This window comes from Sarcophilus harrisii, chromosome 6 (assembly GCF_902635505.1).
Source record: "Sarcophilus harrisii chromosome 6, mSarHar1.11, whole genome shotgun sequence".
Taxonomy (NCBI): Eukaryota; Metazoa; Chordata; class Mammalia; order Dasyuromorphia; family Dasyuridae; genus Sarcophilus; species Sarcophilus harrisii.
The window spans coordinates 128,412,171-128,435,209 of NC_045431.1; the positions used below are offsets into that span (position 1 = coordinate 128,412,171).

General features: G+C 35.6%; 1 protein-coding gene across 3 annotated transcripts in view; it reads right to left on the reverse strand.

The window, feature by feature from the left end:
- Nucleotides 1-23,039, reverse strand: part of EGF (epidermal growth factor) — a 141,637-nt gene that overhangs the window by 31,566 nt on the left and 87,032 nt on the right. For all 3 annotated transcript variants that reach the window (XM_031943720.1, XM_031943719.1, XM_031943722.1), the window contains 5 exons: nucleotides 22,410-22,526; nucleotides 21,271-21,396; nucleotides 14,023-14,145; nucleotides 11,211-11,346; nucleotides 3,075-3,239 (listed from right to left, as the gene is read on the reverse strand). In XM_031943720.1, coding sequence (XP_031799580.1) covers nucleotides 3,075-3,239; nucleotides 11,211-11,346; nucleotides 14,023-14,145; nucleotides 21,271-21,396; nucleotides 22,410-22,526 — 667 coding nt within the window. The remainder of the gene's footprint in view (nucleotides 1-3,074; nucleotides 3,240-11,210; nucleotides 11,347-14,022; nucleotides 14,146-21,270; nucleotides 21,397-22,409; nucleotides 22,527-23,039) is intronic.

Consider the following 23,039-nt stretch of genomic DNA (forward strand, 5'->3'; position numbering starts at 1 on the left):
TATAAACTGATGCAAAGTGAAGTAATTAAAATTAGGAATAAATTGAAACCAATGACTACAACAATTAAAAGGAAAAATCAACAATAAAACAATTGAAATAGAATCATAATGACCTACCTTGATCCCAAAGGAAAAAATATGAAAATGTTGCTTCTTCCCTATTTGCAGACATGTAGGGTTATAGGTGTAGCTGTAGAATACTGTCAGATATGGTTGGTGTTTTAATTAGTTTTGTTGTACTATTTCTTTTTATTATTGTTGTTGTTGTTGGCTTGTGTCCAACTTTTTGTGATCTCATTTGAGGTTTTCTTGGTAAAGATACTAGAGTGGTGTGCCATTCTCCAACTTATTTTAGAGAAAAGGAAACTCAGGCAAATAGAGTTAAGTGACATGCCCAGAATCACATAGCTAAGACATATCTAAGGCCAGATTTGAATACAGGAAAATTAATCTTCCTAATTCCAGGCCCAATATTCTGTCCACTGTTCCATTTCTTTTTTTTCCTTTGTTGTGAAGGATTAATATTTAAAAGGTAGATTAAAAAAGACATATAATGGGAAATGTAGGTGATATAAAAATAAAAGATAATTTCATGTAGTATTAAGGAAAAGCAATGTTTCTAAAATGAGAAAATCTGGATTCCAAATCCTTCTGATAATTACTATCTCTGTGACCTTAGATATATCATTCTAAGCCTCCAGGAATTAGTTTGCTTATCTAGAAAATGAGAGGATCTCACTAGATGACTTTTAAGTACCATTCAGCTTTAGATCTATGATCTAGGACCCTAGAGTCCTAGGGTAATTCATATGTACAAAATAAAAACAATGGAATTTCAAGCTCAATACTTATCTTGATTCTGCTCTGTTGGTACCAAAAGGCTTAGGGAAGGGAAGGAGTAGATTAAATTACCAGCTTTAGCTTTACATGAATGATATAGCCAGAGCTACGGTACAAATCCTATTAACCGAAACACATAAATGAAAATTGTGTAGTTGAAGTGAAAAGTTATACCAAACAAAACCTTTAGATAAAATACAGAATGACCCTTACTAAAAGACATGGGGTAGGGGGGTAGGGAAGGAGGGAGAGGGAGAGGAAGAAGGAGAAGCTGATAACTTTTTACTTAGATAGTCCCATCTCTACTTGTTTGGGAATAGAGTCATACAAGTCCAGGATGTGTGTGAGGGCAGCTGAAGTCTTTATTTGTATATTTATCCTATATACATCATTCAACTGCTTTAGCTTTCAAATCCCAAGTCAAGAAAACAGACTGATTTGCAATTAGCTTTAAATCCAGAGCTCTGAAATAGTCAATAGAACATGAGAAATATAGTGGCACTGTGACCATAGCTTAATATATTTTCACCCATTAAATAAGAAAAGTCTCTAAGTTAATTATACTAAGAAACCCTTGAGCTGGAATTTCTTTCCTGGGGGGAGGGGGGAAGGAAGAGGGGAAGGGAAGAAGGGAAGAAGGGTGGGGATGGGAAGGAGGAGAAAACTACTACAAAAGCAATAGCAAATAGTCTATTTTCTTTCTGACTATCAAGGGTTATGAATGTCTCAGCTGTTCAGTATTCTAAGAAGGCCAACATCAGACTAAGAAAAGCAGATTTTTTTTGATGCCCAATAATAATAATATCTGGATGTTTATTCTATATCTCAGGATGTTACTTCCCTAGCTATGTCTACCATCTCCAATAGGGGTGATTTTCTATGAAGAAGTAGCCATCAGATCATGTACTATGCTAATATTCATGGAATAGAACAGAGTCATCCTCTTGAAGTATAAACAAGCTGGTGTGCTAAACCTATAGAAGCTTCTCTACTCTGGTCCTCGTCTTGATTTCTAGGTCCAAGCAAAACAGGTTTAGACTTTTTCACATAATAAGCTTTCAAATATTTGATGTTACTTTCTCTCCACTGGTATATTGAAGCCAGCTCCTAGGTTCAAGCTGACTATTAAATTTCCTAAGAAATTGGAAAATGCTACAAATCAGGACCTGATTTATTGTTTTATTGGTGGAGAAAAAATATTAATAATACAGAATAAACTTAAATATGTACCATTAGCAAACTTTGTTTTTGAAAATTGTTACACATTTAGCAACACAGCTTTGCCTCTCTCCTAATTCTTCTTCCCAGTTCCTTTCATCAATTCTTAGATGACATTAAGTCTACTAATCCCTAATTGCCCTCTTTTAGAGTGATCTATTGATGAGCCTGTAGGACCTCATGTTTCTCTCATTCTGTACTCATGTAGCAGAGTTTGGATTTTTTAATAACCCAAGCAAATGAGTTTTCATTTATCTTTGTCTTTGAATGTTAAGTTACTAGAAAATAGGGACCAAATCTATTAAGTTAGCAGGATAAATTGTATTTTAATAGCTTTTTCCCCCAAATACATGCAAAGATAGTTTTTAACATTCACCTTTGCAAAACCTTATGTTTCAGCAGGATGGATTTTTTTTTTCTTTTTGGCTGAGGCAATTGGGGTCAAGTGACTTGCCCAGGGTCAAACATCTAGGAAGTGCTAAGTGTCTGAGGCTAGATTTGAACTCAGGTCCTCCTGACTTCAGGGTGCTGCGGGATGGATTCTTAAAAAAAATAATTTTAAATGATGATGATAGATATGTAGTATAGCTTAGAAATAGAGAATTGGGCTATAAATCAAGACCAGGATTGAGTCTCTGATACATACTGATTGTGTGACCTGGGCAAGTCTCAGCCTCTCAGTGCTCATCTAAGCAATGCTTTAAAACTATATATTGTAGTTGTAGTTATTGTTTAGACATTTTTTTTAATCCTGTCCAATTCTTTGTGACTTCATTTGGTGTTATCTTGGCAAAAATACTGGAATTGTTAGTTATTTCCTTCTCTAGCTCGTTTTACAGATTAAGAAACTCAAACAAACAGGGCTAAGTGACTTGCCCAGGGCCATACACCTAATAAGTTTTGTTTTTTTAAAAGTTAGTTCTGCAGCTTATGCCTATTCAGTTGAGCACAGGTGGTGTGCCTTGGTTAGGAGTTGAAGCATTTATTCTGAATTTCTGATAGAATAAAAGTTTCACCTGAAATAGTAAGTCACCCCCAAGGCCAGAAGAAGCAACAGAACCAGCACAATTATGCAGACTGCAATGGTGATGTTCTGCTGTTTTGCCTTTGCCATGTGCCGCATCTCCCACCATTCCAGGTCACTATGCTGACAGCGCTCTCCCACGTAGCCAACCATGCATCTGTAATACACACATGTGAAGAAAAATAAGTTTCTCAGGGCACTCCTGGTATTCTACAGTTTATTTCCTGACCATCAGTGTCAAGACATCCACGAACAATGTCTGGTCAAAGTCCAACCTCCCCCAGTCCCTATGTTTCCAACATCAGCATTTTTGAAGGAGTCTTAGAAATCCATCATGGATCAAGGAAGGTCACTGAGATTTACAAGCTAACTCAGTGAGGACTTTTTGATTTTATCTGTTTACCCTGGGATTGACAGTGCATTCCACCTCTACAAAGCATTGATTAAAGATCAGGTTCTGTTATTCTAAAATCCTAAAAAGCCACACATTAAAAACCAGCCCACAATTACCTGCAACCTAAGAAACAGAGAATGGATCAGATCAAGGAAAGAGAAAGAATTGCAGAGGAATCCTCTCCAATCCCATCTGGATGTTGAGGAATAAAAGATAATGTGGAGCCTCTGAACCAATGACAAGGGTATGCAGTATAGAGAACATAAATACCACGTTATAATGGCAGCTACATGATATAGAGTGCTAGGCCTGGACTTAGGAAGACCCAATTTCGAATCTAACCTTAAGCAAGTCATGTAAATTCTGTTTGCCTTGCTTTCCTCAGGTATAGAGGGAAATAATACACAAATGGAGTAAAAAACGAGGTGGACGTGATTGAAACAACTCAATAACAATAAAAATAGCACTAAGTTCCAGGATTATTGTGAAAATCAAATGAGGTAATATTTGTAACCTATATAATAGATGCTTAATGAATTTTTTTTCTATTCCTTAGCCAATTCCCCTCCCTCAGCATCCTTCAAATTTTAGCTCAAATTAACTTTCTGTGAGAAGCCTTTACTAGTCCTTCTTAATGCTAGTGTTTTCCTTTTGAGATTATCACCTGCTTATCATGTGTGCCTAAGGGATGTGTGTGTGTGTATGTGTGTATGTGTGTGTGTGTGTGTACATATAGAGTATGTATGTTGCATATAAAATATATCCCAAACAAATGTATAGTTAGCATGTCGTCTTCCAGGCTAGAAGTAAGCTTCTTGAAATCAGGGAATGTGTTTTTTCTATTCTTTTTATCCTTAGTGTCCTCTCACAAGTAGGTACAAAATAAAAACATATTAACTGAGTAATAAAACCTAAAATAAAGGTTCCCCCCCAAAAATTTTTTTGCATTAAAAATAAAGATCTCTCTCTCCTTTTGCCCTCTTTTTCTCTGTTACACACACACACACACACACACACACACACGCAGAACATTTTAATTTGAAATTACCAAATATATGTACGGTCCAAAATTTTGTTACCAAAATATTGTATGGTCAATTTCTTCCTTTGTGATTGTTTTGTTAATGACACAATGGTGCCATCTACTGGGGAAAAGCTCTCTATCACCTAAGCATGAACATAAATTCATCCTCTCCACATCACAACTTTATCACCATTTTGGTATATCGTGGGTCAGCATTAGAAATTAAATGGAAATTTTGGGTGAATTTTAAGGAAGCTGCAGACAACAAAGAGCAGTAGACAACACGAAAAAAGTTTAGAAATACAGAAATACATAAAACATATGTATCGTATTATATAATATCAACATATTTTCCCCCCAAACAATTAGGGTTAAATGATTTGCCCAGGGTCATACGGCTAAGAAGTGTTACTCCAGGGGTAGTACTCTAGTCACTGCACCATCTAGCTTCCATATTTTAATAATAATTCAGACAAAAAATTTTACACAGATTTTCCAGATAGCAGTGGTACTACATTCCCCGAGATGTAAAAGGGACATGTAGTTATCCCAGATGTAAAAGGGATAACTACATGCAGGATCAAACTAATGGTATTCTATCATTCAGCTGAACACTCTCAATCAGTGGTCATTTATCATAAATTTTAAATAGGCCAAATGTTGCATTGGACACTAAAGATATGTAAATAAGAGTGAAATAGTCTCTGTCCCTAAAGAACTTACATATTTATAATCTATTTAACTTCCTTGAACTTGACCTGAGGCCCAGAGGGGTTTAAATTACTTCCTTTTTAAATTTGAAAAACAGAGTAAGAAAAAAAGAAAATAGAAAAGAAATAGAAAGCAAAACAAAAGAGAATACTGTCATGTGCTCAGCAAAACATCAGGGAGGATTCAAAATATATAACAACAAAGTACTAAATGCATATTATATATATATATATATATATGTATACACACACACACACACACACCCCTACTTATACCCACATCTTTCTTATCCTTGTTGCTTCTTTAATTAAATTCTGTTTCATAACTTGCTTTGCTATTACTTACCCTCCCCCTTACCCAAAGATCCCTCTCTTGTCTTCTTCTCTCACATTTGCTTCCTCATCTACTCATCCCTCCTCATTTATTTATTTAAGGGTTTTGGAGGGTACTATACCCTTCAGGGTATATATGTAGTATTGCCAATTAAATCTATTCCCGATATGTGTAGGTTTTCATAACTATGAGCTCTTCTCCTCCCTCATTTGTATAACATGATTGCTATTTTTACCTTAATTGTGCCAATTTTTCTTTTGAGCTACCCTATTGTTGATGTGAATCTTATTTATATTTATGTATGTATATATATATATATATATATATATATATAGAACATAAATAACTTGTCCATGATGAAACAGTTTGATGTTAAGTTCCTTAAAAGTGATCTTTCATAGTAAGTCTTATATTGTTATGGGCCAAAACTCTGAACTTGAAACAAAGATTCTTACAAGGTACTAAGTGGAATTAATGAGATAATTATTACCATTGCTAGTTTAGCATCTAGTTTAGCGTGGTGCTTAATAGTTCTCTAGTTCAGTATATGTACTTAATATTTAATATAGTTCTACAAGATTCACACCTATGATAAGAGAGCTTAGAAACTTGGACAAACTCAGCCAGATTCAGAGGCAGAGAAGGCAAGAGGATTGGAGGCTGAAACATAAGCCCTTGGACTCAGATTCAGAGAGAGAGCTAGAGAAGATAAGCGCACTACAAGCTCCCGGAACCAAGGAGAGAGATTCATTCGATCTTCAGTCAGGCTCCTGGTTGTAGGCTCTCTTCTTACATTTCTCCACTGAGACCAAGGCCAGTCTGAAGGGCTCTACAGAAAGCTGCCCAGCCCCAGGAAGGAGATAATAAAGATTCTGGACTTTAACACCTGGCTACTCTTGAGGTGATTTCTGAACTGAAAGAAAGGCTGCCCCAGAAGCCCCCAAACCAGAGAACACTACATTATATGTTAAATTTTCTGTGAAGTTCAGGTTCTGTTGATAGAAAGTCCTGAAAATGTGCAAGTTCATTGAATGCCCGTTTTTTCTCATTCAGAATTGTAGATAATTTTGTTGGATATGATATTTTTGGCTGCAGGCCTAGTTCTTTTGATTGCCAGTAGATATGATTCCAGGACCTGTGGTCTTTTATTATAGCTGCTGCTAAGTCTTGTACAATTCTAATTGTAGCTCCACTATATTTGAATTGTTTTTTCCTTGTTTCTTGCAAATTTTTGATCTGGGGGGGGGGGGTCTCTAAATTTGACAATAATATTCCACAAAACTATTTCCACAAAAGATCTTGTGGAAGGGGTGATTGGTAGATTTTTTTCTATTTCTACTTTCCTCTCATGTTTGATCACTCAAGGACAATTTTCTTGGATTATTTCCTGCATTACTATATCAAGGTTCTATTTTTGGTCACGATTTTCGAGCAGTTCAATTATTCTTATATTTTCTCTTGATCTGTTTTTTCTTATAAAATGCTTCACATTCTGTCCTATTTTCTCATTCTTTATAATCTGTTTTGTTTTTTCTTGGTCTCTCATATCTTCACTGACTTTCCTTTACTCAATTCTAATTTTTTTAAAAAAAAATTTCTGAGGCAATTGGGGTTAAGTGACTTGCCCAGAGTCCCACGGCTAGAAAGGGTTAAGTGTCTGAGGCCAGATTTGAACTCAGGTCCTCCTAACTTCAGGGCTGGTGTTCTACCCCTGCACCACCTAGCTGTCCTATTCTAATTTTCAAAGCATTATTTTCATCTTTGAGACTCTGTACCTCTTTTTCTAGTTGGTTATTTTTTTTATTAGCTTCTTGTTTTTCTAGGATAGTATTTATTTATTCCTTAATTTCTCTCATTTGATTTTTGAATTCTTTTTTGAGTTCTGTAAATTCTACCTGAATAGGGAGTCATTTCACATTATTCTTTGGGGTAGAAGCTTTTTTTTTTTTTTTTTTTTTTTACTAAAGTATCTTCCTCTGAAATTGAACTCTGGTCTTCCTTGTTCTCATAATATATTTCTATAGGGGGGTTCTCTTCTTTGTCAATGCATATTTTTTTAAAATAAAAGGTATTAGTATAAGTACCTAAAATTATGGGGTGCGGAGATGATACCTCAAACTTCCTTTCAGCTCTCCCCTCTGATCAGGAATCTCAAACTAAGAGCCCTACCCTCCAGCAAGTATCCACAGCCTAGCAGTGTCCCTGCATTGCTGTCTCTGCATTCACTGTGATCTAGTTCCTTGTCACTCAAGGCCCCATCTCAGTAGCAAAGCTGGGCCCAGTGTTCCCAATCAGCAGAGGTTCACTCAGTCTTCCCTGACTCAAACCCCTACTCCACAAACAGTCAGGAAAGTGACGTGAAAAATCTCTCCAGCCACAGCTAGCTAACCCAAGGGATCCTCATTTGATGTTTCTCTGGAGCTAGCCCTGAGGTATTTGCACTTTACCCCGGTTAATCACTAGTCTGGAGTCTTTCTTCAGATTTCTCAGGTTGTACACATGGAGGACCTCAGTTCTCCCTCAAGTCTTCTTGGTTTTTCACAAGTCTATGTTCACTCTGAGGTACAAATTTGTTCTATTTGTGAGGGAAATTGGGAGAGCTTGTTTACCAACCTATTCCCATCTTCCCAGAATCCTCTCCCTAAATGACTTTCTTAAAAGTTACAGAGCTCAGTTAATTACTTTAGGATTTAAGTGTGTTCACTTTAGATAGACCCTGGACCACTAAATATTAATCAAAAAGGAATCCAAATTAAAGAGAGAAAAAAGTCACTCCAAACATGCTCCACATCAACTAAATTGAAATTCCTCCTGAATTCTTCTGCTTGGCTCCTGGATACTTCTGTCTGATCTGGGTCAGACTAAATGATGAGGCCAAGCTGGTATCAAGCTCAGTATTTACTTACATCAGGCATGTGGACAGAGGTGCCATGTTGTCACAGAAAAACACTAGATTGGGAATTGGGAGATCTATGTTTTAGTCCTAACTCCTAACTAACTGTATAGTTAAATCGGATGTGTAATTTTTGAGCAAGTCATTTGAATATTTCTAAGACCTAGGTCTAACCCCAGAAGGTAAGACAAATGATAACTAAAGACCCTTCAAACTTAAAAATTGTCTGATTGATCATGCAAATGAGATAGAAGCAGCTGTTGGAAGGATATGCAAAAGGTCCATGAAACCTTTTTCAAGAAGAGCTCCTACATCTTTCCCTCCTGTGAGAATAAGAAGGAAAAAGAACAGAAATGATGGTTGGAGAGTTCAATGCTTTCTTTGGGTCCTACTCTATGAGTACTGTTGCTTCCCTCTCATGTATTACTTTGACAACAAATAAGAAAATAATGTCTGCCATTAAGCCACACTTCTGGCTCTCCACATAAATTTGGGAGGTTCTCAGACTATCCTGGGAATGTATAATGGAACTGGTTTGAGCTCTCAGAATCATTTCAGGCTGCAATTATCCCAAAGACTTCATCCTGGGGAAGGTCTTAATGAAGCTTTACCTGGTAGCATTCAAAACCTTGATAATGATTTTAATTATGTCTTACACTCATTTCAAAGAAAATAATATCAATATCAATATCAATAATCAGTGTGAAAAAACTGCATTCTACATTAGTCATTCATCTCCAGCAACATGCATGAGAATTAAACATCATTATTGTCAGATTCCTAATATGTGAAATTCAAGAGCATTCAGATAGTTGCACAAGATTTGTAAAAGTAGTCTCAATAGTAAAAGGATTTGGATGAGGCTATTCATTGACAGTTAACATAAAACAATAATAATGTTACCTTACATACTTTAAAACCTATCTTTGTACAGATCAAATAACCAGGGGTTTTCCCTGTCTTTTAACAAACACATAGAAATGATGGGATGAGAATATTAATAATAATAATAATAACTAACATTTATATACTCTTAATCTATGCCAGGCACATAGTGCTTTACAATTTTTAATCTCATTTGATCCTCACAATAACCCTGGGTGCTATTATAATCTCCATTTTAGGATGAGGCAAACTGAGGCAAATAGAAGTTAATTGGCTAAATACTTATATATGATTAATCTTTATATCATTTGAGAGAGTTGATGAAGAGACTGAAAAAGGAGATGTCAATCATATAGTTAGAATGAAGAATAACAAATGGATGCTTTCTTGTATTCAAACAAATGAATGCTCTCCCCATATTTAAATAAGGTCACACAACGAATAAATATATGAGACTGAATTTGAACTCAAGTCTCCCTGACTCTAAGTTCAGCACTTTATCTACCATACCATCTAGTTGACTTTATTCTAAATTTACATATAATTATTTATAATATGTTTATTATAATATTGAGAGCAGTGGTTCTAAAATAGTGTTAAAAGTGTTAAAGGGTTACAAGAAAACTAAGTGTTAAAAAATTTTAGTGAAGGTGCACTAAAGTGTTAAAAATTTTCTCTCCGTGTTTAAAAATTCATAATACTACTAAGATGTTTTCATTTACAATAATTAAAATATAAGTAGCTATACTCCACAGAAACAACACCTCTTTGGAAAGTTGTAAAAGGTTCCTGAGAATAAAAAAGTTGAGAAACATGATCTAGAGAAAAGCCTCAGTATCCTGGGCAGATGTCTCTGTGGAAAGTCCATGGTATGGTATAGATAAGAGTTGCCCAGGATGAGAAAGCATGGATGGGTAGCAATATGTACCACAAGAGATAAGTACTCATAACGATGATCTCAGACCCATGAACATATTAAAGACTCAAAGACATTTGCTTCTGTTTTAAAATTTCCAAAACACTTTACATACAATATCAAAATTACCAATAAGGATAGCCAAAAAAACAATAACAGTAACACATTCATAAGTATGTTGAGGTTGGTACTATCATCAATTATAAATAAGGAAAGAAACCTAAAGGAACCTACAGCCCAAGTGGACTTCTCTCTCCCCTCTTTCCAATCTTCAATGCTGTCTTGCTTGAAAGCAGGCAGTTAGATGAAAGTCAAATTTGGTTCAAAGCTAGATTTTTATTTTGAAAATAAATATATAAAGGTACTAAGGGATAGGTTTTCAACAGTGAATGCAATAGAACTGTTTGCCAAGTTGCCCACATTTTCTGAAACCCAATGTTCACATTCACATATTCTTGATTTTGAATTATAACACATTTCTGTAGGCACAATTGGTCTGAAATCCTCTTGGGGAATGGGGAAGGGATCAGAGAAGGAGCAGGGGTAAGGCCAATAACTATAATCAGCTTTGAGAATCTAAATAGTACCTATTAAGAAGAGGGAGGATGAAACTAAATGTTGGGGTTCAAGGCAAAATGACCTACTTGTAAAACTGTATACCATTTTTTGGCAAAACTAGAAATACCTATATATACATTTTTCATATTTCTAGAAGAAATGTCACAGTATTGAGACATTCTTCTCAATGCCCCAAAGCTGAGCAAAGAGTCTGAATTCTGCTAATAGTCTATTATTTGGAGAAAAACACAGAATTCTTGGACTGGACACATTAATCTCAATAGACACTTCTACAGTTCAAATGATAGCTGATCTAGAGTTAGAATGCTTTTTAAACTCGCTAGAAAATACATTGTTTCAGCACTGCATATATTCTCCCTCAAAAAGATACAATTAAGAAAGGCTCATACTCACTTGCACGCATAGTTTTCCAGTTCTGAAACATAAATACACACTCCTCCATGGAGGCAATATGAATCATATGATGGTGGACACTCTGATTGCCTGTTTCTGATGAGGGAGAAAACATCATCTCCAGGCTGGAAAGATTCTGGAAGTCAATATTTCAGAAATATTTTTAAAACGATATTTTTAAAAAATGATTCAGTTATTCTTGGCACTATTACGGGTGTCTAATTTATATAAACAACTTGTAGTTTCATTTTCATATTAGTGAAATATTAACAATAATGACAGTTTCACATGTCCACTCAAATCTTATTCTTTATTTACTAAAGTTAATGTCAATCCTGATTCAATCAAACCTGTATTACCTTTCTTCACTCTTTTATTTGGCCTAGAGCATGCTACAGGCAAATAAGACTGGGATGACAGCTGCTAAAGCATTGTGAACTCAAAGAATCCCAGGATTAAGAGTTGAAAGGAACCTTTGAGATAATCTAATTGATTCCTCTCATAAAGATGAGATGAAGACCCAAAGGGCCTAAAATGACTTATCCAAGATAACACAGCTAACAAAGTTCAGATTTGGATTTTAAAATCAGGTTTTTTGACTTCTATATATTTTTTTAAAAGACCTGTTTAATAAACAACTAATTAGTGATTGATGAGAGCCAACTTCAAAAGGCTATAGTAATAAACAGCCAAACTATTCTCATACAAGCCAGAGAAAATAAATTCTTTGAAAAAGTCACTGAAACACTTTGGGTCAAGTTGTGTGCATACTATATGCCAGGCACTATATGATCACTATATATATGTGTGTATATATATATTGCTATGTGATAAGAGCTTTTACCGTTCACTGTCTCTGTGTCTTTCACACCTTCACACAATTGGAGATTTAGAATTTATCCATTTTATAGGAAAAGAAGGTCCAGAAAACTAATGGAACACCCTTGGTCCCCCATGTAATCTGACATCTAGTGACACTTTTCTATTCCTCTAAGAAGATATTGCATTTTCATTGGCTAGAATGCTCTTGGAATACTTGGAATGCTCTCCCACCCTCATCTCTTCTTCTTAGCTTCTCCTTCTTTGACTTTCTTCAAATCCCAGCTAAAATCACCCTTTCTACAGAAAGTCTTTCCTGGTCCCTCTTAAATCGAGTGATTTTCTTCTGTTGATTATCTACAATTTATTTTATATTTAACTTGTCTCCTCAATTAAACTCTGAGCTCCTTGAGACCAGGAACTGTCTTGTATTGTTGTGCCACAGTTCCCTTTTATTGTCCTGCCTCAGTTTCCCTAACTGTCCTGCATCAGCTTCCCTAATTGTTCTTCCTCAGTTTCCCTAAATTGTTCTGCCTCCGTTTCCCTTAATTATTCTGCCTCAGTTCCCTTAGTTACAATGTGTCCCCCTCCCCCCTATTCATTAGGACTGATATAACTCAGGGCTACTTATTCTAAAGTTATAAATTGTAAATATGTAAACTCAAGATAAGGGGGAATTCAGACTTCCTGGCTCCTAACTCCCCCAAAGTCATCAAGAATTTATGGTCCTAACCCCCAACCTGTCAGAACTGGATTAATGGTCCTTGCCTGGAGATTCCCACTCACCAGAGTTTTGACTCCATTCCCCTTTGTTTAGCTACCTGAGCTAAGAGCTATAAATATGTCATTGAGAACTCACATTTGCTGCTGGATGCTTTGGACATCAGCCCTGAGGGCATCATGCCCCCAGCACAATCTCTCCCTCTTAAAAACTCTCTAATTTCTATCTTGCCTCAGTTTTTCTGGCCTTATGGTATTTCTGAGTAAAGCATAGTGCCAGACACAGAGTAGGCATTAAATAAACATTTATTGAACTGACTGATTTGACCAGCATCAAAAAAGAAAAGAATAAGAATTTAAACCCAGGTCCTCTTCTCCAGAGCTACTCAAGGTAGAGTCCAGAGTTTCCTGGAAGTAAAATGTGGCCCATGAAAGGGTTTCCTCTTTCTAGAGATATTTTCCTTCAAAGTTCAACTCAAATGCAGTCTCCTACAGGAAATCTACTTGATTCTTCCCCCACTGTGGCTAAAACCCTACTCAAAAAATTACTTAGCAATCCCTTTGTGATTCTACTTTGTCTATATTTCATATTTAATGTCCTGTATAAATGTACATTTTTTCCCTCAAAAAAGAATGTAAGCTCCTTGAGGGCTGGTTTTGTTTTTGTCTTTGTATCCGCAGAATGTAAAATATGCCTGGAATATAGTTTTTAATAAATGCTTTTCAGATGAATGAGTAAATGGGTGGATAACTGAATAAATGAACAAATGAATAATATTGCTATTTTAGGGGGGAAAGACCCCCCCCAAAAAAAGAGCCAAGATTGAATATTTTCCAGCCGCCAGGAAAGAAGAAAAATAATATGGAATTGAAGCTATCAAGAAAGCAAATAAATAAATAAATAAATAGATCTCCTTCAGTTAGAGGGAAAAGAAAGTTTAGGAATAACCATTTCTTTTTATCATTAAAGTAATTCTCATGCTAAAGGGTATTTAAGCACTCAGGTGAATTCCCCTGACCCACCCAGAATTGTAGAGGGCAGTTATTACAACAGACTCTGCCATCAACATTACAAATCGGAAGATTAGCAGCTTTGTAACATTCCAGACACTATTATATTACTGGCAACTTGGAATAGTTGCCAATTAACTTAGATAGGATAGAGAATGCAGCTTAATAGTGCTGAGTAATTCCCAGAATCTTCAGTAGAAATATCACTCATGAGGTTTTTCTTGAGTTAAATAGCATCTCTTTGGACCACCCACTAACTTACCAGGACAAACAGATCCAAACCCAGGTGCACCATTAGAGCAGATGCAGGTGTAACCTCCCACTGTATTTTTACAGAGGGCATTTTCTCCACATGTATGTGTTCCCATTTCACACTCATCAATGTCTTCAAGAGAAGCAGGTGTCAAAGGAAAGAAGAAATGATATGGACAAAGGAAAAGGGAGACATAGTTAGAAAAATATAACATTCTTAGGAGGAGGGTTCAACAAAAAGTTCTGTCGTATTCCCTTCTTTAGAATTGAATTGATCATTATATTCACTCCCCCCTCCCCCCAAAAACATACTGGGTGGAGAGGGGGGGAAGGTGTGTGTGTGTGTGTGTGTGTGAGAGAGAGAGAGAGAGAGAGAGAGAGAGAGAGAGAGAGAGAGAGAGAGAGAGAGAAACAGAGAGAGAGTGACAAATCAGTCCTACATTTATATGAATTTACTGCCTTTTCCTTCAAAACAAGGGCATCTGAGCTGAAATGGCTTCAGGCTCAAAAAGCACTCTAGAAATTATACTACCTAACAGTTAAGGGGGAAGATGAAAATTTTCTATCAGAGAGGTAAGAAAAAGAGGGATATGATGAAAATGTAAACTGTAGATAAATTTCCAAGAATTTAGATTGTTACTTAACCCTCTAAAATGTTTTCCTTCATATCAGTTTCTGAATGAGATATAGTCTTAAATTTGATTTCTGCGAACATAACATGATAGAGTGTAGGAATCTGACTTCCAAGTGAGGAAGAGCCAAGTCTCCATGTGCCTTGGCACAGCCCCAGGCAAATTGGCATCTTTCAGAGGCCAGACAACTGTGTGCTTCAGTATAGCTCCAGAGAAACACCTTCAGCCCCCTCGGCCAGTACCAGACATGAAGGTACCCCATGGGCCTCAAGACAATAGTAATGCAGCACCAGGTTAACAGCAGGGCCTATAACCACTACTGCAAAAAGCCTGAGACAGTATTCCTTCTACCCAGGGAGCAGAGCTCAAATTTAAAAGAAAGGGGGAAAAAAGGGAGAGAAGAGGGAGGGAAGGAAGGAGGGAGGGAAGGAAAAAGAAAGAGAGAGAGACAGGGATAGGGACAGAGAGAAGATGGAAGAGGAGCAAAAAACAACAAAAAAAAAAGACTCTGACCACAAAAAGTTATGGTACTACATTGACTGGGAAAACCAAGACACAAATTCAGAAGTGGACAACAATGTCAAAACACTGATGAATAAAATCCCAAAGATAAATGGAAAGTGGTCTCACGCCCAAAAAGAATTCATAGAAGAGTTCAAAAAGGAGTTTAAAAAATCATATAAGAGAGGCAGAAGAAAAACTGGGAAAAGAAATGAGAACTGCAAGGGAATTATGGGGGAAAGAATCAACAGCTTGGAAAACTGCTTAAAAAGTAGAATTGGTTAAATGGAAAAAGAGATACAAAAATCCACTGAAGAAAACAACCCCTTAAAGAGTATAATTGGCCAAATGGAAAAGAAAGTACAAGATCTAATTGAAGAAAACAAACACCTGAAAAATTAGAATTGTACAAGTGGATGCTAATGACTATATGAGACAAGAAGAACCAAACAAACAACCATCTGCATCCAGAGAGAGAATTATGGAGACTGAATGTAAATCAATACATGCTATGTTCACTTTTTTCTTCCTTTTGTTTTTTTTTTTCTTATGGTTTTTTTTTCCTTTTGTTCTGATTTTTCTCTCCCAACATGATTCATATGGAAATATGTAAAAGATGAATGTGTGTGTATAATCAAAATAAATATAAATATAAATAAATAAAAATATAACAATGTTTTAATGAACAAAAAGAATGAATCAAACAAATTCAAAAGAATTTTTAAAATGGAAGAAAATATAAAATACCTTATGAGAAAAACAAATGACCTGGAAAAAAGATCTGGAAGAGACAATATTAGAATCACTGGACTTTTGGAAAGCCATAATCAAAGGGAGGACCTGGACAGCATCTTGCAAGAAATTACCAAGGAAAACTGCCCAAAATAAAAGATTCCAAAATAAAAACTCTAATGAAGATTATAGTCAAATTTCAGAACACTCAGATCAAGGAAAAATACTACAAGGGCCAGAAAGAAACAATTCAAATATCTGGGAATTATAATCAGGATTACACAGCACATGACAGCTGCAACATTAAAGGACAGGAAGTCATGGAATATGATATTTCAGAAGGCAAAGGAGTTAAGACTATAACCAAGCATCATTTGCCCAGAAAACTTGAACCTAATATTTCAAGGCAGGGGAGGGGGGAAGGGAATGGTCATTCAATAAAATAGAAGGATTTCAGGCTTTCATAAGAATAAGGCCAGAACTAAACCAAAAATTTGATCTCCAATATCAAGATCCAAGAGAAGCAAAAACAAGTAAAAAGGGGGAAAAAAAAACATAAGGGATTCAGTAGACCTGAATTGTTTATATCTTATAGGAAAATGACACTTGTAATTCTTAAAAATTCTATCACCAACAGTACAGTTAGAAGGAATATACATAGAAAAAGGAAATGGATACAAGGTAAATTTGGAGGAATGACATAAAAAATAAATGATGAGAACACTGGGTACAGAAGGCAGAATGAGGTAGAGTAGTGTAACAGTGTATTTCACATGAAGAGATGCAAAAGACATTACAGTGGAGGGAAAGATGGGAGGGTAGGCGATGAGAATCACTCAAACTTTACTCTCATCTGTACTGGCTCAAAGAAGATATAATATACACAGTCAGTTGAATATAGAATTTTTTTTGCCCAACAGGGAAGTAGGACGAATGGAGACAGAGGGTGCAGCACTGATAGAAAGAAAGACAGATCAAGGGAGGTAGTAGACTGAAAATAATGCTCAGGAGGAAAAGTGAAAAGAGAAAGATCATAAATAAGAGGAAGAAGAGGATGGAGGGGAACACACAAGTCATAATCATAACAGTGAATGTGAATGGGATGAACTCTCATAAAACAGAAGTAGATAGCAGAGTGGATCAAAAAAAAAAAAAAGAAAAGAAAAGAAAGAAACTTACAATATTTTGTATATAGAAACATACTCGAAACAAAGTCCCACACAGAATAAAGGTAAAGGGCTAGAGTAGAGTCCATTATGCTTAAGCTGAAGTTAAAAAAGCATGGGTAACAATCTTGATCTCAGACAAAGCAAAAAAATAAATAAATAAATATATATATATATATATATATATATATATATATGTCTATCTAGAGATAAGAAAAGAAATCACAACTTGCAAAAAGGTACCATAGATAATGAAGTAATATAAATTCTAAAATATATACACCAAGTGGTTTAGCATCCAAATTCTTAAGGGAAAAGTTCGGTGAATTACAGGAAGAAATAGACAGCAAAACTGTACTAGTGAGGACCTCAACTGTTCCCTCTCAGAACTCAGTAAGTTCAACCAAAAATTAAACAAGAAAGAAACTAAGGAGATAAGTAGAATATTAGAAAAGTTAGATAGTTAGATATGACAGACCTTTGAAGAAAAGTGAATGGGAAACAGAAAGGAATATATCTTTTTCTCTGCAGCATTAGCACCTACACAAAAATAAATCATATAATGGGGCACAAAAACCACAAAATCAAATGTAAAAAGGCCAAAATGTGGAATATATTCTTCTCCAAATTGCATTTCAACATAGGGTTGTGGAAAGATAGATTTAAAAAAATTTTTTTTTGTTTTGAGGTTTTTTTTTTGGGGGGGGAGGTCACATAGCTAGTAAATGTTAAATGTCTGATACTAGATTTGAACTCCTTCTGACTTCAGGGTTAGCACTCTATCCACTGAATCATCTATTTGCCCTGATAGATTAAAAATTAATTGGAAACTAGGTAATCTACTCTTATAGAAGAAGTAGGTCAAAGAACAAATCATAGAAACAATTTCATTATAGAGAATAACATTAATGAGAGAATGTACCAAAACTTATGGGATGCAGGCAAATAGTATTTAGGGAAGAAATGTATTTCTCTAAATCCTTACATTAACAAAATGAAAAAAGAACAGATCAATGAACTAGGCACACAACTTAAAAAAAAAAAGAAAACTTGAAAAAGAACAAATTAACAATCCCCAATTGAATATGAAATTGGAAATACTTAAAATCAAAAGTGAGATTAATATGACAAAGTAAAAAAAAGAAAAGAAAAAACACATTGTCCTAGGAGCTGGTTTTATGAGAAAACCAATTATATAGGTATTATTGATTAATTTGATTAAAAAAAAAAAAAGGAAAAGGAAAACCAAATATCCAGTATCAAAAATGAAAAGGGTGAAATCACCACCAGCAAAGAAAAAACTAAAGCAATCATTAGGAAATATTTTGTCCAATATGCCACTATGCCCACATGCCATATATGCCAATAAATCTGATAATCTGAGTGAAAATCTATGAATATTTATAAAAATATTAATTATCTAGATTAACATTTCAGTAAATAAAAACTCTAAATAAACCCCACATTAAAAAAAAAAAAGAAGAATTTGAACTCCCTAGGGAAAAAATCCCCAGGATCAGGTGAATTCACAAGTGAATGCTACCAAACATTAAAAAAAAAAAAAATTCTTTCCAATACAATTTAAACTATTTGAGAAAATAGGCAAAGATGAAGCCTTGTCAAACAGGGCTTCACAAATAAGGTGTGTTGATACCAAAACTAGGAAGAGCTAAAAGAGAGCAAGAAAATTAGAGACTAATTTCCCTAATGAATATAGCTACAAAGATTTTGAATAAAATATCCACTATATCGCTGTTAATTGCTTTTCATCAAACAAATGCATTTGTGTGTACTTATACATCTATCTGCCCTGATAGATGAAAAAATTTTCCCCCTAATTTTTGCTTCTAATAAAAGGAGAAAGGGAACTCAGCCCAGGGTAACTCCCAAAATTAGAAGCTGATTCCACTAAGAAAGTTCTTACATAAGGTCCTTTCTGTTCTGGTCCCTCTCCATCTTTAGATTCTTCTTACTCTTTACTCCCCCTCCTTTCTTCCTTCTCTCTGACTCTGCCCTGATTTTCCTTCCAGGCTCAGAATGCTTTTCCTTTTCACCTCTGCCATCTGGTTTTGTTGGCTTCTTTCAAGACTCAGCTCAAATGCTTTCTTCTACAGGAGACCTTTCCTAGCTATTCATACCCTCCTATATAGTGCACAATGCTCAGTATATAGTGGATTAAGCACTGGACCTAGAGTCAGGAAGCCCTGAGTTCAAAGCTGGTCTCAGACACTTTCTACCTACTCAAGAAAGTTTGTCAAACTGTTGGTCTCATTTCTGTAAAATGAGCTGTAGAAGGCAAACTATTCCAGTGTCTTTGCCAAGAAAACCCCAAATGGGGTCACAAAAAGTAGACCATAATTGAAACAACCTCAACTGTAAAATGGAGATAACACTACTTAGGGTTGTTGTGAGAGGTGCCTGACACACAGTAGGCACTACATAAATGTTTATTTCCTTCCCCATTTATGCTGTATATAGTTTGTATGTATAATTTTGTTATCTCCTCCAATTAGACTTATAATTTCATTGAGGGCAGAGACTACGTTTTTGCATTTCTCTCTGCCTGACATATAATAAGTCCTTTATAAATGCTTGTCCACTGCCTGATTGGTTACTTCTGTATCTTTGATTCAACTTATGATACAAATTGACCATTTTTTAACTGACCTCCTGCCTCCTGGTTTTACTTTCCTCATGTGAAAGATCATCTGTTACAGTACTAGGAGAAGATGTGGTTGTGTGGCAAAAGAAAAAAAGAAAAGAAAAGCTGGATGGGATGCAACATGATGCAGTGAGGAAAAGCACTGGTTCTGGAATCAAAGGACTTATGTTCAAACACCACTTCACTAAAGCTTTTACTTTGTGACTGAGTCACAACCTCTATAAACTTGATTTCCTCAGCCCTATAAAGTAGTATATTTGAAGTACATGGCCTCAAAGATCTTTTCCAGGTTCAAATCTATTATCTCAACCCAAAAAAGAGAGGGGCAAGCCACATTTTTTCTCTTGTAGAGACTGGAAGTTAGTTTTGTAAGACAGGGCACTGATACCATGAATGTGGCCACCACTGGAATGAGTTTATTGAATAAAAGGCATGGGGATGTGCAGGAACCTCAAACTCAGAGTTTTAACCAGCCAAGGGAGGATCCCTTTCTTTTTCATCAAAAAAAATTAAATAGAAAACCAGTTTGTTTAAATTGTCTAAGATCTATTTCATTAGAACCATGACATTTTCCTGACTGTCAACCAAATACATACTCAAAAGAGCCTTTATATATGCCTGTGGTCTCCAAGGAATTAATCTGATAAGGGTCTGTTTTAAACCAATCTAAGCTGGAAAATTAGTAATTGGGCTGATGAATCTTTGTCTTTCCCTCATGATGTATGGGACATGCCAGTCCATTTAAAAGCACCAACATTCATGTCACAGTTCTTCACTGCCTCAGTCCCTCATTGTGGACAGCTCTTTAAAAAAAATGGAAAGAAATAGAAGCTAAGAGACTAAAGGAAATGAAATCCTATGGACAACTCCACATATTTCATTTTGACAAGGTTGGCTCTGGCAGGTCTTCACTTGTAGGGTAATAATACTACTGACAAGTGGAATGATAAGACAAGTCATGAAATGAACTGACAAAACTAAAAGCCACACCCAAATTCTGGCAGAAGAGAGAGAGGTTATAAAAGTAGCTTTCTATTGAGCTTGTATGTCCTCTAGTTGCCCATAAAAATGTCAGCAGATTGAACCTGGGAATTATTTAACTCATCCAAAACACTAAAGATGAGTTTTCCCATAGAGCCCCATCCTTCCTCATTTATATGCACCACAACAATTTCCAATGAACCTTCAGCAGCTCCAAATTTCCTTCTAGTTCAGTTGCCAAATGAAGTGTCAGTGTAAAAGGGAGAAATCTACAGACAGCCTAAGGCAGAATATATTGATAAGTAACTGATGCCACTCAAATCTCAGAAAAAAGAATTTGAAAGGCAGAAGGGAGGAACACCAGCTGTCTTTTGAATCCTATTCACTGTGTATTAGCATGCAGACTCTCATCTCCTTTTCCCCCCAATAACAGAGATGTCAGGATAAATGCATCACATAGAGCCTTCTTTCATTTTGAGGTGCATTCTGTCTCATTCATTATTTTGTCTTCCTTGCTCATCTTCCTACCAGGGTCATTTCCTTGAATGCTACTATTTCTTTCACAAACTCCCCTTTTTTCTTACCATAACAGTTTAACCCATCTCCACTGTAGCCTTCCAAACACTTGCAGACATAGTCACCCTCAGTGTTGATGCATTCAGATGATTCTGGCTGGCAAAGTACATTATCCATTGCGCATTCATCAATATCTATGAGGAAAATGGTTTAATAGGCAAGATGTAAAGACTATTCTGGAGTAAATGGTCAAAGTATTAAAGAAGGAAATATGGCAATTTAGAATCCTAAGCTGCATCCCAAAGCTTCTTCATGTAGTTAAATTCAGGACAAATACGCATGCAGTTCTCAAATATTTGGTTGAATAAGAGTCCTTTTAGGATGAGGAATCAGGACTAGACCTGATAGGCTCATTGGTAGAAGGAAATTTGATGAAAAGTCTTATTGCAGTATCTCCATTCAATCCAACAAACATCATTAAGATGAAGAAACTGAGGCAAACAGGGTTAAGTGAGCTGGCAGAGTCATACAGCTAGTATGTGTCTAAGGTCAAATTTGAACTCAGGTCTTCGAGACTCCAGACCTAGCACTCTAACCACTGTGCCATCTAGTTGTCCATAATATAAAGGTGAAACAACATAATTTCTTCTCTCAGGAAGTTGATGTAGGTAAATAAATTTTAGTATTAAAAGTTATATTCACTATGTTTATGTCAATCCCTTCCACAGATTTTTTTCCCAGTTAATGACAATATACATTCTGTGGTTATCAGTACAAGCTAGAAACTAATACAACATATGTCACTGCCTAACAGAAATTTATGAACATTTGAGCTCTTGAAAAATAAATGCTTCTGGTGACTTTGAAAAGATGATTTTAAAATCATGTTTCTGCTTATTCTTTTATTGCCAAAGCTAATTGTTGACTTTTCTTCTCTGTTAAACCTATGCAATCATGTATGTATGTATACATCATTGTATTATGTGTTATCATGTTCTAAAATAATCATAATGGATAAAACACTTGCACAATTTTTCATATTTTTTCTATAATTTATGTCTTCCATTCTGTTTATTTAATAATGAAGAAAATGTCTTAGATTTGATGGTTCCAATAGACTTTGGGAAGGCGGGATTTTAAATTCAGTGAGAGCTAAAGAGATGCACATTAATGTTTCAAGCTCTATATATTTAGCCTTTGTACTTGCCAGAGCATAGGGTTGCATTCTTGATGAATCCTTCCAAGCACTCACACCAGGCATCCTTTCCCTTTGAAATGCACTGAGCATTCACACCACAATTCACAGAGGCACAGCTGTCCTCATCTGCAAACAGAGACAACTGCCATCAGAGTATTTCTGAGTCTTTGAAGAGATAATGAATTTTCACGTTCTAGGTCCTACAAAATATTTCAGGATTCTATTTCTTGCCTAAGTCCTGAGAGAGCTAAATTCCACATGGATTTTTTTTCCCCACAAGCTCTTTGCTGACTTTTAAAAGCTTTGTTTAGGTTAAGAGAATTTCAGGGAATATGTTTCTGATTTATTTACAAGCAACTCATCAAATTCGTACTTAAAGAGCTATCTGGTGTCTAAGAAGCTTTGTGAATACATTTCTGTGCTTTTAAAAGCTTTTTTTAAAATTAAAGTATAGCTTGGCATTCTTTCAAGAATAAATGAACTCAGATTTCAAAAGTTTCAACATTCTGTTGGCAATCTTCAATCAGCATGATAGGACAGAATCGATATAATTCTTATACTCCAAATAAAAGGCAAATAGGCTTAAAATATAATGAGTAGATTTGTGTACTGACAAAGAAAAAACCCAACCATAAAAAT